This window comes from Ranitomeya variabilis, chromosome 6 (assembly GCF_051348905.1).
Source record: "Ranitomeya variabilis isolate aRanVar5 chromosome 6, aRanVar5.hap1, whole genome shotgun sequence".
In the NCBI taxonomy this organism is placed as follows: domain Eukaryota; kingdom Metazoa; phylum Chordata; class Amphibia; order Anura; family Dendrobatidae; genus Ranitomeya; species Ranitomeya variabilis.
In genome coordinates this window covers 343,065,934-343,079,987 of record NC_135237.1, presented here as the reverse complement: position 1 = coordinate 343,079,987, position 14,054 = coordinate 343,065,934, and the positions used below count along the sequence as shown (strand labels likewise).

Below are 14,054 nucleotides of genomic sequence, written 5' to 3'. Positions count from 1 at the left end.
CCGCCAGATGTCCAGCTACAGGTGCTCCATTGATTTTATGACATTGCTCTCAAAGGCCATCATGGTTCAGAGCTCTGTCCTCTTCAGTGATATGGTCTGCTTTTGGATACAATTCTAGCTAGAGATTTGTCTGGAGACTGTGGTAGCTGGACTCCTCTATTCTTCATTCCAGGTACATTAATAGCACAGCATTATGTTGATTTGGTCGTGCAACCACTGGTACGGTCATTTCTCAAAAGTGTCCCAGGAGCTATTTTTCACGACCATGCCAGGTCGAATTTTGCTTGTGAAACTGAACAACCTGTGTGGCCCAAGTGTGCTACCATAGCCTGCAGTGTCCAGACTTGTCCCCCATAAAGCACATGTAGGATGTCATTGGTCGGCAGTTGTAAAGGGAGCTGCCAGCAGTGGATCTTTAGATTTGCATTCCCAAGTGCATTTAGGGAGGCAGAATAGTTCTCAGACATCCATTAACATTCTCACACCATGGACATTTTCTGTTTTTTTCGTTCTTATTTTTTCCTCTCCTTCCAAGATCCATAACTTTTTTTTATTTTTCTGACAAAGCCATATTGGTTTTTGCAGGACGATTTGTACTTTTGAATAACATCGTTCATTCTACCACACAGTGTACTGGAAAACAGGAAAAGCTTTCCAAATGTGTTGAAATAGCAAAAAAAAAAAAAAAGTGCAATTTCACAATTTTTTATTTTTTTATTTACCATGTTCACTATATGGTAAAACAGACCTGGCAATATAATCATCCAGATCAGTACAAGTACACAGGTACCAAACATACATAGGTGTTTTTTTGTTTTTGTTATTTAAGTGGTAAAAAAATGTTGGGGAAATTTGTAAGCAAAAAAGTTGTTTTTGTTACTTTTTCCAAGAGCTGCAACACTTTCATTTTTTGTAATATGGTTTTGTGTGAGGGCTTATTTTTTGCATCCCGAGGAGACGTTTTTACAGATACCATTTGGGGAAGATACAATGTTTTGACCTTCTCTTATTGAAATGTGGCAGACAAAACCCCATAATTCTGGCGTTAGGATATATTTTTGTTATGCCTTATACTGATGAGATTCATTTATTTTATATTTTGAGCAGAATTTTTATTTTAGCTGACTGCGCCTGTGCGGCCGCCCTGCCTGTGAATCCCAGCCCCGCAGTGTGAATAAATCAGAAGAGACTGCAGGGTGGGATCCCGGGCAGGGCGGCCGCACAGGCGCAGTCAGCTAGACTGCAGTCAGCTAGACTGCAAATGAGGACAGAGGACGGGCAGCGCTCACTGCGCCTGCCCAAGGCAGGAGAAAATAGCGCAGGCGCCGGCTGATTTGAAAACAGCGCTGAGGAGGCGGCGCCCGGCTCCAAGAGGACATGAGTGACGGCGGTGCTGCGTTTGCAGCAGGGGGGGAAAGACCTGCCTCCAGGACTGATTCAAGGTATTTGGGACAAATTATAAAATGGATTATTTCTGAAGTTACAGCACCAATAACTGAAAGAGCCACCTTGTCAGAATGCAGCATTTGTGCTGCACAGGGTGGCTCTTTTATTTACAAACGCCTGGGGGGGGGGGGGGGGGTGGTGACAGGTTCCCTTTAAGTATGCTGAATAAAGTATTAAGAATTAATACAGAATTAAGTATGCCGACATCACCCTAAATACTGTAGCAGCTCATACCCAGGCCTACGATATATAGCATGAGCCTACACATAGCATCCCTAAATACATGATGAACCCCCACATGGCATCCGTATATACAGTATGATCTCACACAGCCCCTTATACAGTATTAGCATCAACATAGCCCTCTATATCGAGTATGAGCTCCAACCTAGCCCCTATATACAGTATGAGACCCACACAGAACCCTAAATACATTATGAGCTCCAACAGAGCGACTATGTACAGTATGATCCCGCATAGCCTCTATATACAGGGTGAGCTCTCACATAGCCTCATGTACACATTATGAGCCCTCACAGCAGTCTATATATATTATGAGCTCTTACATAGCTCCCTGTGTAAAGCATGAACCTCTACAGTGAGCCACCATAGCGCCTTATATTCAGTATGAGCCCCCTACAAAGCATACTATATACAGTGAGCCCCTACATAGCTCCCTATATACAGTATGAGCCCCTACCTAGCTCCCTACATACACTATGAGCCTCTACTTAGCTCGCTATTTGAAGTATGAGCTCCTGAATAAGATCTCTATGTACAGTATGAGCCCGCACAGCCTCCTATATACAGTATGAGCCCGCACAGCCTCCTATATACAGTATGAGCCCGCACAGCCTCCTATATACAGTATGAGCCCGCACAGCCTCCTATATACAGTATGAGCCCCATACATAGCTCCCTATATACAGTATAAATCTCACTATACACACAGTATAAGCACTCATAGCCATCTATATATGGTATGAGCTTTACCTAGCTCTCTATAACCGACATATGGTGTAAGTTAAAGTCATACTGTGAAGGGGTTAATCTCATTGATAGCAAGCCAAGTCCTGGACCTTTGTGTGTGGCGCTTATACTGGATACTGAATAAAAGAATATATTTGAAAATTATGTTGTCATTTTTTCAATTGTATAACATTAATGCAGCACCCCAGAGTCCTGGTCGTTGCAGTACTGATGCTCCGCCGCTAAGGGGAGTGATGATACGTCTGATGGCACTGAATAAGTTCACCTGACCAGGTATCACAGACGCCAATACACTTCATAGTCTGGCCTCCAGGGGGAGCTAAGGGTGCTATGTATTAGGCCACTCCTCACAGTCTGGTAAAACTGGGGGTTAGATAGAAAGTTAGTGAGAAGCTGACTGGGTTGGAACCAGGCAACATCCTGTGGCAGAGGGTGTTGCAGGGGAAGAATCAGGGGGGTCCCTGTCAGGGGTGGGATCCTGACAGAGGCCTAGCGAACAGGAAAGAACGTTAAGGAACCGCAACCTGCATTACATCGCGGCGGTATCTCAAGAAAGGACAAGAAGCGAGGTTTATTGTGGAGAGTGAGAAACGAGATCAAAGCAGAAAGGAGATAACACCAATAGGAGTCGTGCTGTAAGATTGAAGCAACATCCTATGGAGGAGCGTAGCCGGTGGCCAGAACGCCGAGGAAGTATTAGACTCCACGCAATACTTCAAACAGAGACAGGACAGTTAATTTTAGGTTGGCTGTCTCACCAAAATCACCTAAGAAGACATAGGGGGCAACTGTGGGAGAGGGGCGACGCTAGGGTCCAGGAAGAACTCCAGGCCTTCCCGTCATACGGGTGCGTCCTATCCATATCATCTGGGGGACGGACAAGAACATCAGAACAGACATAAGTTGTGGGAAATAACATCAGAAGCAGACAACAGTTGTGAGGACTATCCAGTGGTGCTCAGCAGGGAAGTACTACAACACACAGGCGCTAGAAGGTAGGCACAGATTTCCACCTGCAAAGGGAACTCTGGAGGTGCCATCGGACCGGCCGGTCTCATACAGCCCTGTTAACCGTACTCTGGATTGAGGACCTTGAAGCCTTCAGTAAAGATGTAAAGAGACTGCAACCCTGTGTCCTCGTTATTCATCGCGACCTGCACCACGCACCTACCACCTACACCTTTCATTGGACGCCCCTTAGCAGGGTCACGGACCGGGCCTAGCCACCGTGACAACCCCAGAACTGAGACAGAGAAGCCCCGTACCGAGTACCCCGCGGCCCTGCGTCTGGGGGCGCTCCATTAACATTTCCATTGTTCGAGTCATTTCCATAATTCCTTGACTTTCTTTCCTCCTTTTCCTATTTCAATGTTTACTAGTGTATACACACACACACACAAAGTATATACAATATACAGTATATGTACTTAGAATCTAAAGCATCTCAGTCCCAAATAGTAGGATTATACATGTACACACATATACACACACACACTTATTACAACCTATGACGTTCGTACATACAGAGAGAGTCTGTTAGTGCAAATCAGCATAATTGTATGTCATGATAATTGCATGGGCACAGGCGCTGTGCTCGTGTCATCACAGACGCTAAGCTAGGAGTGATGGCTAGCTTCCTGCTGCAAAAGCCAAGGGACAGACACTGCAGTATTTATATTCTAACAAGTAAGGCTCAAAAGGTTCAAGTTTCCAACTGGTACAAAAATAAAAAGGAATTTAAAAAAAAAAAAAAAATAGAAAAATGACAATTGGATCACCACATCAGTAAGGACCAGAACTATTATTTATGACATTAAGGCTATGTGCACACATCCGGAGAGTATGCAAAAATTTCCTGAGAAAATCCTGAGGTTTTCCGCAGGAATTCTGCACGCGTTTGTCGCGTTTTTATCGCGTATTATGCACATTTTTTGTGCGGATTTTTCACGTTTTTTTCTGGAGGTTCCCAATGCAATAATATAGTGGGAAATCCGCAAAATTAATGAACATGCTGCGTATTTTTCCGCATGCGTTTTTTTTGCGGAAAAAAAAACAAGATGCGCACAAAAAATGTGGAAACCATTAAAAATGATGGAATACTTAATGTATGCGTTTTTTAAACGTTTTTGCAGCGGAAAGCCGCCGAAAAAACGCGCTGAAAATCTGCGAATAATCCGGAACGTGTGCACATAGCCTTAAACCCACATGTAAGAATCACTGAATTTTTATTTATTTATTTTAAAAAAGGGTAGAAGATTTCATGTTACTAGTTCGAGAGCGAGCTCCTAAGATCAGTGTATGCAGGCAGAAAATGCAATCTCCACTCTCAGAAGCTTACAGATGTAATTTGTTAAAAGCATTGTCCAATTTCAGCAGCAGCAGCAGCAGCAGCAGGGTGGAGGGACTCTGAGGATCTGTCAGTTAAGTTGGATGGAGGAGATTGACTTTAGCTCACAAGTTTATGGGATTAATGGGATATTTATACAGCCACTTTCATCATGTCTAAGATCTTTTTAACAAATGTTTGCCAACTGTGCTGTGCCATCTAGTGACAATTATTTTAAGGCCGGCATCAGACGAGCGTATTGCATCCGATTTCTCGCACGTGTGATCCCGGCCTAAAGATAGAGATAGAAAACATTCATATACAGGCTATGCTCAAACTAACATTTTGACATTCTATCTGTTCCTAAAAATGGAACAGAAAAGCAAACTGTATCAATCTAATCAAATAATGTGTAATATGAATAAAACAGATATTGAATATCTTGAAATTGTACTTCTCTGCTGACTGCTGTCCTTTTGTTTCAGTAGTTCTATTCTGAGAAAGAAAAAAAAAGAAAAAGAAATAAAGTAATAAAAATATATTATATATACACACACCGTAATTTGATTACACACATACATATATATTTATTCACACACAAAATTTTAAACATGCAAGTTGATCTCACAAAAAAACTAAAATAAAAAAGCAATTCGATTCATATGCATATTATTATGACCTATAGTGGTGTCACAATATAGTTTTTAAATAAATGGTTATTAAAGGGGTATTACCAGAATAGAAATGAATCTGTTATGCCCCATGTAATTCGCATTTCAATGGCAGTCTCAGACCATGAATATGTGTCCAACTGTGCTCCATTACAAATGGGGCTCTGCAGTTTGATGAAGGTCTGACTACTGAGATGCCCCAATGGTCAGCAAGTTATCCACTATCTATTTTAGGGAATACACCTTCATACTTTAAATGGCGTATTAAATTGATAAGTATGGAATTGTTTTGTGCAAAATGATTATGTTTACTCTTGGCAAACCTACACCAAAGTATCAATCTTAATACTATTAGAGGGCATGTCCGTATGAGCTCCAAAATTGTAATAATGGTCATTAAAGGGTACCCTCTCACCAAAAAAAAAAACACATGATAAGGGGTTAATCTGCAGTTTATGACTGTTGTGAACCTGTCCGGTGCCAGCACTAATAGACCCACACTGTGAGGAGGACATTAACTATTTCTCCCGGCAGCGTTCCGGTTTCATTTCCTCCCAGTAGCAGGGGTCTATGCACTGGGGCTGAGCAGGATTATATTATTATTAACCTGCAGATTAAGACCAAATCTGCAGGTTAATGGCATTTTTCCCAGGTGACGGATTCATATTTAATATTTCAAAGTGAACCTAACATCTAAAGTTTTTTAATATTAAAAAAAATAATAATTTAGCTATTGATATTGGTTCAACACATTATGCATGTTTGCTCCCTGTGAAGATCTGAGGTTGTGGGTTGTAATAATCACCTAGGCAGGTTAACTATGCAACTATTTTTTTTTTTATTCCTTACGTCCATGGTTTTACAATAGCTCCAGGTATATAACCAAAATCCAAATGTCCTCAGTCCAGAAGATCCCCTTCACAGGGCCAGTAGCCCCATTGCCCCGTGCTTGGCGATAATCACTGTCTCCCAACTTTTGGTTGGCCCACAGGTTTTGTATCTCCCGCCAGTATAGTCTGTAGTCACAGTCCACGCTCCTCCAAATGATAGGTAATAGAACCAAAGCCCATGTATCCAGAAGCAACAAAGAAAGTTCTGTTAAGAAAGTTCCTGAAATCGAATCAAAAAATTCCTCAGCAGTAGCACGTGTGTTCATCCCAGCCAGCAACCGATCTCCAAGCTCCATAGGCCATCCATCCATGTGCTCCAGGACGTCCTCCTCGATCCTCTCCCTTCGACGTCACTCTCCCAACTTCCTCACTTAACATGTGGCTTCTACTCCCTACCTAGGATCAGCCCTCTGAATGGGCAGAAGTGGACACACCCTCCCCCTTAAACATTTGCTTTTAGCTCAAAGAATGAAGAATATTCCTGCATCCCATCACCTGAGATTGCATGAGAGACCCTTGTAGTGACTGCTCCCCTGGGTCTATTATTACAATACACACAATGGGCATATAGACTGGGAGCACATTGGCTAGAGACTCTGAGATACTGATGAGATTAACAGAATGATTGCTTTACATTTAGCAATCTCCTGTCTGGCCTTATGTATAGATAAGAACCATCCAGCACATCTCTTCATCTGATTGCGGTCATTGAATGGAAACGGATTCCTTAGGATGAACTGATGGGCAAGTTTATCTGTAATAAAATAATAATATCGACATAACCGATGCTTCGTGCTGGAAAAAGTCTGCATCCCAAAGAGCTGTGGACCTCGCTCTACGTCCATTCATCCTATAGTCTTTAGTAAGTGGTCAGCTCCTCAAACTCGTATAGGAAACACTATATTACTAAAACATATAGGGTTGATTCCTCAAAGCAATTGAAATGGCATACACTTTTGCGCAACTTTTGGCATTTTCATATCAGTTTCTCACAGTTCCACCAAAGTGGGTGGAACGGGACCAGGATGCGGGAGTAACCCCATAATTCATCTAATTCATTTAGTGCAACAGAGAGGGGCCAGGAGATCACAACATCTGGTCACACGAAATGCTGCACTGTTTAGAACTGCTTCACCATATTATACAGTGCATTTTTTCCTAGCTCTGTCGTTGCAAGGTTAATCAGTCCAGTTTATCACCTGGAGCTCTCCATCCTAAATTGTCTCAGCTGTTCTGTGTTAGCCGCTCCCCTTTGGTATATATGCTCCCCACTGGCACTTATAAGTTGCCAGTGATAGTTCTACTTCCTGGTTAGATGTTTGAGGAGCAATTCAGTATGTGGAGCAGGTGGTTGAAGAGTTGTTCAGAGGATTTTTGCTTGGATTTGGTTTGCATGTTTATCCTCATCCTCTCTTATCCGGTTTCTCCTACCTATCCCTCTCCTGTGTTCCACTCGGCTTTGTGAGTATATTTGTACGATCGTAGTTCTGTCATCCCTATCTGTCAACCCTTGTTTTTCTGGTTAGTATAATTCTATACACTTCAACCTCACACCTCTCTTTGTGGGGGAGGAAATAGGTAAGGTTTAAGATGGGAGCATAGCAAGGTACGTGACCATGGCATCTCCACCTTCTGGTGTAATCCGGTGTCATGCACAGTGTGGGAAGACGAAGTGCAACATGAAGGGACGAGGGGAAGGAAGCCCAAACGCTAGGGAATGGGGGAGTGGAGACCCCTCATTGGATCTAATAGCACCCTGCCTTCCCTACCGTCACTTTAGTGGTTCCAAACCAATCGTCGAGCAAGAAATCTAAGCCCTGTATATCCCTAAAGCTAGGCCCTGAATAGGGAAGGGGGGATGAGCACTGGTCAGTCCCCACTGTACACTAAAGGCAAGAAGGGAGAAACAAGGGGGGAGAAAGTTACCTTTCTGAAGTCTGCTCAAGTTAACACCAAACGTCCTCCAAGAGCACCAGAGAAAAAGTAAGCAGACTGCTATAGCTCCAAGCCTTCACAAGGAAAAATGTGAACAACACCAGCGGCTCCCTGAAGCAGACAGTCTATAAACACCTAGGTCCAGGTGTGTCAATTCGAGTCAGAGGGAGGTTGTCACGGGGTCCAAAAGTCCGAAGGATTAAGATGTCAGCAATGCCAAGCGCAGAGACCTTCTGCCGCCAGATGCAAAGCGGCTGTCTGTTGCATCTGACACACCCATGACTTCCAGGAGTCAGGGATATACTAAGTCACACACCTCAAAAGAAATCAGGAGTGTCAGACTCCAACATGCACTCTCATCAAGGTCTGCATGATTCATGGCAAAAAAAGCATAGTTTCATCTCTGAACAGTCGCCAGTCAGCTTAGTGAGCTTCTGTAACAGCTGGGTTTTCTGAAAAATTTTCTCTAGTAGGATTTCACTTATTTCATTCTGCACAGCTTTGTATTATATCTATAATATAACGCTGGGAGCGTCACTCTGTCCGAAGCTTTTATAGACTGCGCAAGCGCCGGCGCAGTCTGGACCCCACAGAGCGACGCTCCCAGGAGATCGCGGTGTGCGTGAGCACTGAACGCACACCGCGATCTCCAACGGAGAAGCAGGGATGAGCCAGGAGGGTGAGTATGCAATATTTACCTGTCCTCCCTTCCACCGATGCGTGCTACTCCTTCCTCCACCTCCTCCTCTGCCTGCGACGTTCAGTTCAGAGAGCGCGATGACGCGCTTAATGTGCGCCGCCCTCTGACTGAAGTCACAGGCAGAGGACCCCGGAAGACAGAGGCGCACAGCAGTGGAATGGAACGGGGGACAGGTAAATATAGCAAGTGCCGGGGGCCTGAGCTAGCGGCGACTTCGGCACCTGACCCCCACAGCGCGCCGGTGTCCCCGCCTGCTCAGGCCCCCAGCACTCAGCACCGCCACGCACAGCCGCCCGCACTCAGCACCGCCACGCACAGCCGCCCGCACTCAGCACCGCCGCACTCGGGCAGTAGAGCCGGAGAGAGAAAGATGAGAGCAACATATGGCAGAATGGAAACGAACAGGCAGAATGGGTGCAGCACATTACAACAGAATGGGGGCACAGGATGGGAGCAGCACATGACAGAATGGGGGCGCAGGATGGGAGCACCACATGACAGAATGGGGGCGCAGGATGGGAGCAGCACATGACAGAATGGGGGCGCATGATGGCAGCAGCACGACAGGATGGGGGTGCAGGATGGGAGCACATGACAGAATGGGAGCAGCACATGACAGAATGGGGGCACAGGATGGGAGCAGCACATGACCGAATGGGGGCACAGGATGGGAGCAGCACATGACAGAATGGGGGCACAGGATGGGAGCAGCACATGACAGGATGGGGGGTGTAGGATGGGGGCGCAGGATGGGAGCACATGACAGAATGGAGACGCAGGATGGAGCAGCACATGATAGGATGGGGGTGCAGGATGGAACAGCACATGACAGGATGGGGGCGCAGGATGGAACAGCACATGACAGGATGGGGGCACAGGATGGGAGCACATGACAGGATGGGGATGCAGGATGGAGCAGCACATGACAGGATGGGGGCGCAGGATGGAGCAGCACATGACAGGATGGGAGAGCAAGATGGGAGCAGCACATACCAGGATGGAGACCATATACCAATATAAATGCTCGCCACCCGGGCGTAGAACGGGTTCAATAGCTAGTATAATATATAAACATAATGAAGTATGCATGATACACATTTATGTGCATTGTAACATTGCCACTCCCTTGGGAGCGACATGAGGTATCACAGGAAGCGTTTCTATATATCTCGGGCTGAAGTCCGCATAAACCACATCACCGGAAACTCCGACAGAAACCAGATATTTGGCAGTTTGAAGTGCAAAAGAATTTTGATTTCCGGAAAGCCCATGATTCCCTTCAATACCTCATTCATTGGAGAGGTTATGGACAGGAAGAGAGATCTTGAGTCCCTGCTGCAGTAAACGCCAATTGTCTTGTCAGGGCCTTCCATTGCAGGCTTCCTGTGAAACATGGGGGTCTGGTGGGCCCCCTAGAAGAGGGGATGCTGTCACAATTCCTCCTCCGCAGTGAGTGATTGCTATGCTGTTCTATGGAAACTGTCTTGCTGAGTTGCCTGTGTTTTGATTGACAATTTGGCTGTCCAATCCTGTAATGTGCTTGCTGAGCTCTCTGTGCCTTGATTCACTGCTCAGCTTTCCAATCTGTGACTGGAAGGTGCGAGACTTTCTCCAGGTGTTCAGTGTTCTGGTGATTGCCCAACTACTTAACTGAGCTATCTGCCTCTGATCCCTGGAAGATGTAGTTTGTGCTTCCTGGTGAGTGTTAGCATGATTCTGTTGCTCTGAGTTCTGATCTTCTGCTGCCTGACCCTTTGGACTGTGCTCTGACTATCCCTTTGTCTTGTCCTTTGGCTTTTGATTCGCCATCTCATTATTGGCCCTGGACGGTGACCTGACTTACGCCTTCATCTTTTTCCTTGGTTATCTATGTACTCTCTTGGCATTGAACCCAGAGCTACTGACTTCTGCCCCATGGGCCGTCCGTGAGAAGTGACTAGTCACAGTCACTTTCCGGCTCAACCAGCAAACATGGAATTTCATACAGGTCTCAGTATTGCCCTGACTTTATGGGTAGCGGCAAGAGTGAATTTTGGTAGTGAGCCATGTAAGCTGTTAACTGGCAAGTGGGACAGGACTTGCAATACCTTTCTAGGTGACATCCAGACCAACACAATGTCCACATGACAAGTTCTTGGAGATTGTTGACACCCAAAATTGACACTCAAGATATGCGAATGAGCCATGTCCAACACCCTCCGTCTATAGGGTCCTATTACCAACAATTGTTCCACCATTTCCTCTCTGACCTTACGGACCATAGTAACACGGTAAAATAAATCCCTACGCATCATAAAATAAGGAAATCTGGTGTCAGCCAATGGCTCCTGTGCTATGCAGTTTATAGCGGTAGCCTTACTGAACACTTCTTTTAGAGTTAAGTTTCTGTTGGGCAGACCTAAACTTTTCTCCGGAATGTTAGCCTCAGAGGATTCTACCTCCTCATCTACCACACAGAAGTAAAAAGCAGTCAGGCTCTGGGGTTGGTGAGACTTCTTTAGGGCCACCACGTCTCTTACCTGAATAATTGAGGTGCAATTGGATGCAATAAGTCCTGGACCACGCTAACCCCATGGGATTCAATACTTCGGGCTGTCTCAGTGACCACTTTGGCCACCGGAAAGTCTTAAGCTTCCCTGTAAATGTTGCGGATGCCAACTTTCATCACAGGAACCAATTGGAGAGGGAGTGTGGCCTTCACGAGGATCTAACTCTGAGTCTATTAGTCCGGTCACTTGCAGACCATTCCCTTTTACAGTGCAAGCTTGGGGACCCCTTGCCGGGTGGAAGTCCACACTGAAAGTCGAATATGCATAGAATGAACATCGACATCCCATGCTACAGTTCATTTCCTTGGTGGTCAAGGGACAACGGGGAGCTATATGACCAGGGCTGTGATATCTCCAGAAAATTACATCCACCCTTGGTATGACCCCCGTTGCCCCCTTGGACTTTGGATGCCCTTTTTTTAGCCTCCGCCCCCATTATGGAGTGGTTGCCTCTTCAAGAACAGTCGGCCCCCTAATACCTTTCAACCACTCCGACCAAGTCATTGGCATTCCGGGGATCTCCCTGGGCATCCCAGGCATCAGGCTTGGAAGGGAGTGTTAGAGCGAGTTGTAATGGACTGGTTCAACCATTTGCTCTGGGGTAGAGGACTCCAGCTGCAACCACTTTTGGAGGACATGCAGCAGATTAAACTTTTGGGAGCAAGGGGGTTTGCCATGGTGATATGCCCAGCAGTGGACTCATTGTGCCCTAACAGACAGTCATCCCCAAGCACGACAAAATTTCTGTCTTCAATTTCGCATATTCTTTGGTGTCCTGTAAGGCTAAATCATAGTGGATCTTTTGTGTCTGTTCCGTTAAGTATGGCGCCAGGACTTCCACTCACTGCTCTGGTGGGAGTTTCCACCTATCAGCAACTTTTTCAAAAACGGTTAAAAGGCCTATATATTGTCACCTGGAATAATTTTTTGCAAGGTTCTTCTCACCGTTTTCCATACAGAAAAATTCATGTGACCTTGGAGATGCAACTGCCACAGTGCCACGAACTGCCTCCGAGTAATTAAAACTGCTGCTGCTGTCATTGGTGCTGCTGCATAAGCAGCTTGTCTCCTGTTGTGCCATCTGTTGCTGATGTTGTTGCTGATGCTGCTGGGCCTGCACCTGGTGTTTAATCAGGTCCTCCATGCTGTCTGATGTTCTCTGACTTATAGCTGCCCTCACCCACAGCATGCATACTTCTGTAGCAGCCACGCGTGTTACCTGGGAACGCTGCCCAGTGCCCACACTTCACACCAAATGTAACAATGCTAGTCACTTGGGAGCAATATGAGGTATCATAGGAACAGTTTGGCTATGAGCACACATTGCGGATTTTGCTGTGGATCCACAGCGGATTGGCCGCTGTGGATCTGCAGCTGTTTTCAATGCTTTGTACAGTACCATGTAAACGTATGGAAAACAAAATCTGCAGTGCACATGCTGCATAAAAAAACGTGCGGAAACACAGCGTTGTTTTTTTCCGCAGCATGTCAATTCTTTGTGCGGCTTCCGCAGCGGTTTACAAATGCTCCTCAATAGGAATCGGCAGGTGTAAAACTGCAGGTGGAATCCGCACAAAAAAACGAGGTAAGTCCACAGTAATTCCGCAGTGCGGTTTCCCTGCGGATTTAACAAAAACAGTGCGGAAAAATCCGCACACCATTCCGCAATGTGTGCACATACCCTTTCTATATAAAAGTCTGGCTGGTTTATTGCAGTCCTCATAAACCACATCACTCAAATACAGCCCCTGTCCTGCTCAAAAGTGCAACAAAGCAAAAAGTCCATACAATAGTGCTGGTTTGCCTGCCTGTCTTAGAGTTCACCTTTAAAGTCCATTAGCAAAGGCACTCAATCCATGAGATCTGCACAACTCCATACACCACAGCCATGTGGAAGACATCAGGTCTCAATTTACAAAGTGAAGCACACCCAGGGGTGGAGGCATGGCAAGCAGCCATCTTTCCCCAAAATCTTCAGGTACTCACATTAAAACAGTCATGGCCAATTAACCCTATTTAGTCCTATATGTGTTAAAGCATTTCTCTAGGTTTATCTCCCATCCATTAGATGTCCTACAGCAACCTTACAGTATACATAAGATCAGCTACAGCGAGCCAAACTGCTCAAAATTTTTGATAAATCCTTTTATGCTGTAAATTAATAAAGGCTCATATGAGAACAGAGGCCCCTGGACCATAGTTGCCAAAAAGAGTGCACATTGTCTACAACAATGTTTAAAGTTCTACATGTCAAAGTGTCATCCACATGAATGCCAGTACCCAAGGTTTCCCAAGGCACCACACTGCATCCCGCCCTGCCTTCTTCCCATAATGAGGAACATGAATCTTATCATCCCTTTGAAAATGCACCTGATCATCCCAATGAAAATGTGATTTATCAGTCCCGACCACCACCTTTTCTCACTGCTCTATGGTGCAGTTCTGATGCTCATGACCAAAGTAGGCACTTTCAGTGGTGGATTTAGGTCACCACGCCACTGGCTACACAGTCCAATCCACAGGAAGCTGACGTGTTCTAAAAACATT

General features: G+C 45.5%; 1 protein-coding gene across 1 annotated transcript in view; it reads right to left on the bottom strand.

The window, feature by feature from the left end:
* The window catches only part of SYCP2L (synaptonemal complex protein 2 like), a 221,342-nt gene that overhangs the window by 102,864 nt on the left and 104,424 nt on the right, over positions 1-14,054 (bottom strand). The window contains exon 19 of the mRNA XM_077269880.1: positions 5,217-5,257. Coding sequence (XP_077125995.1) covers positions 5,217-5,257 — 41 coding nt within the window. The remainder of the gene's footprint in view (positions 1-5,216; positions 5,258-14,054) is intronic.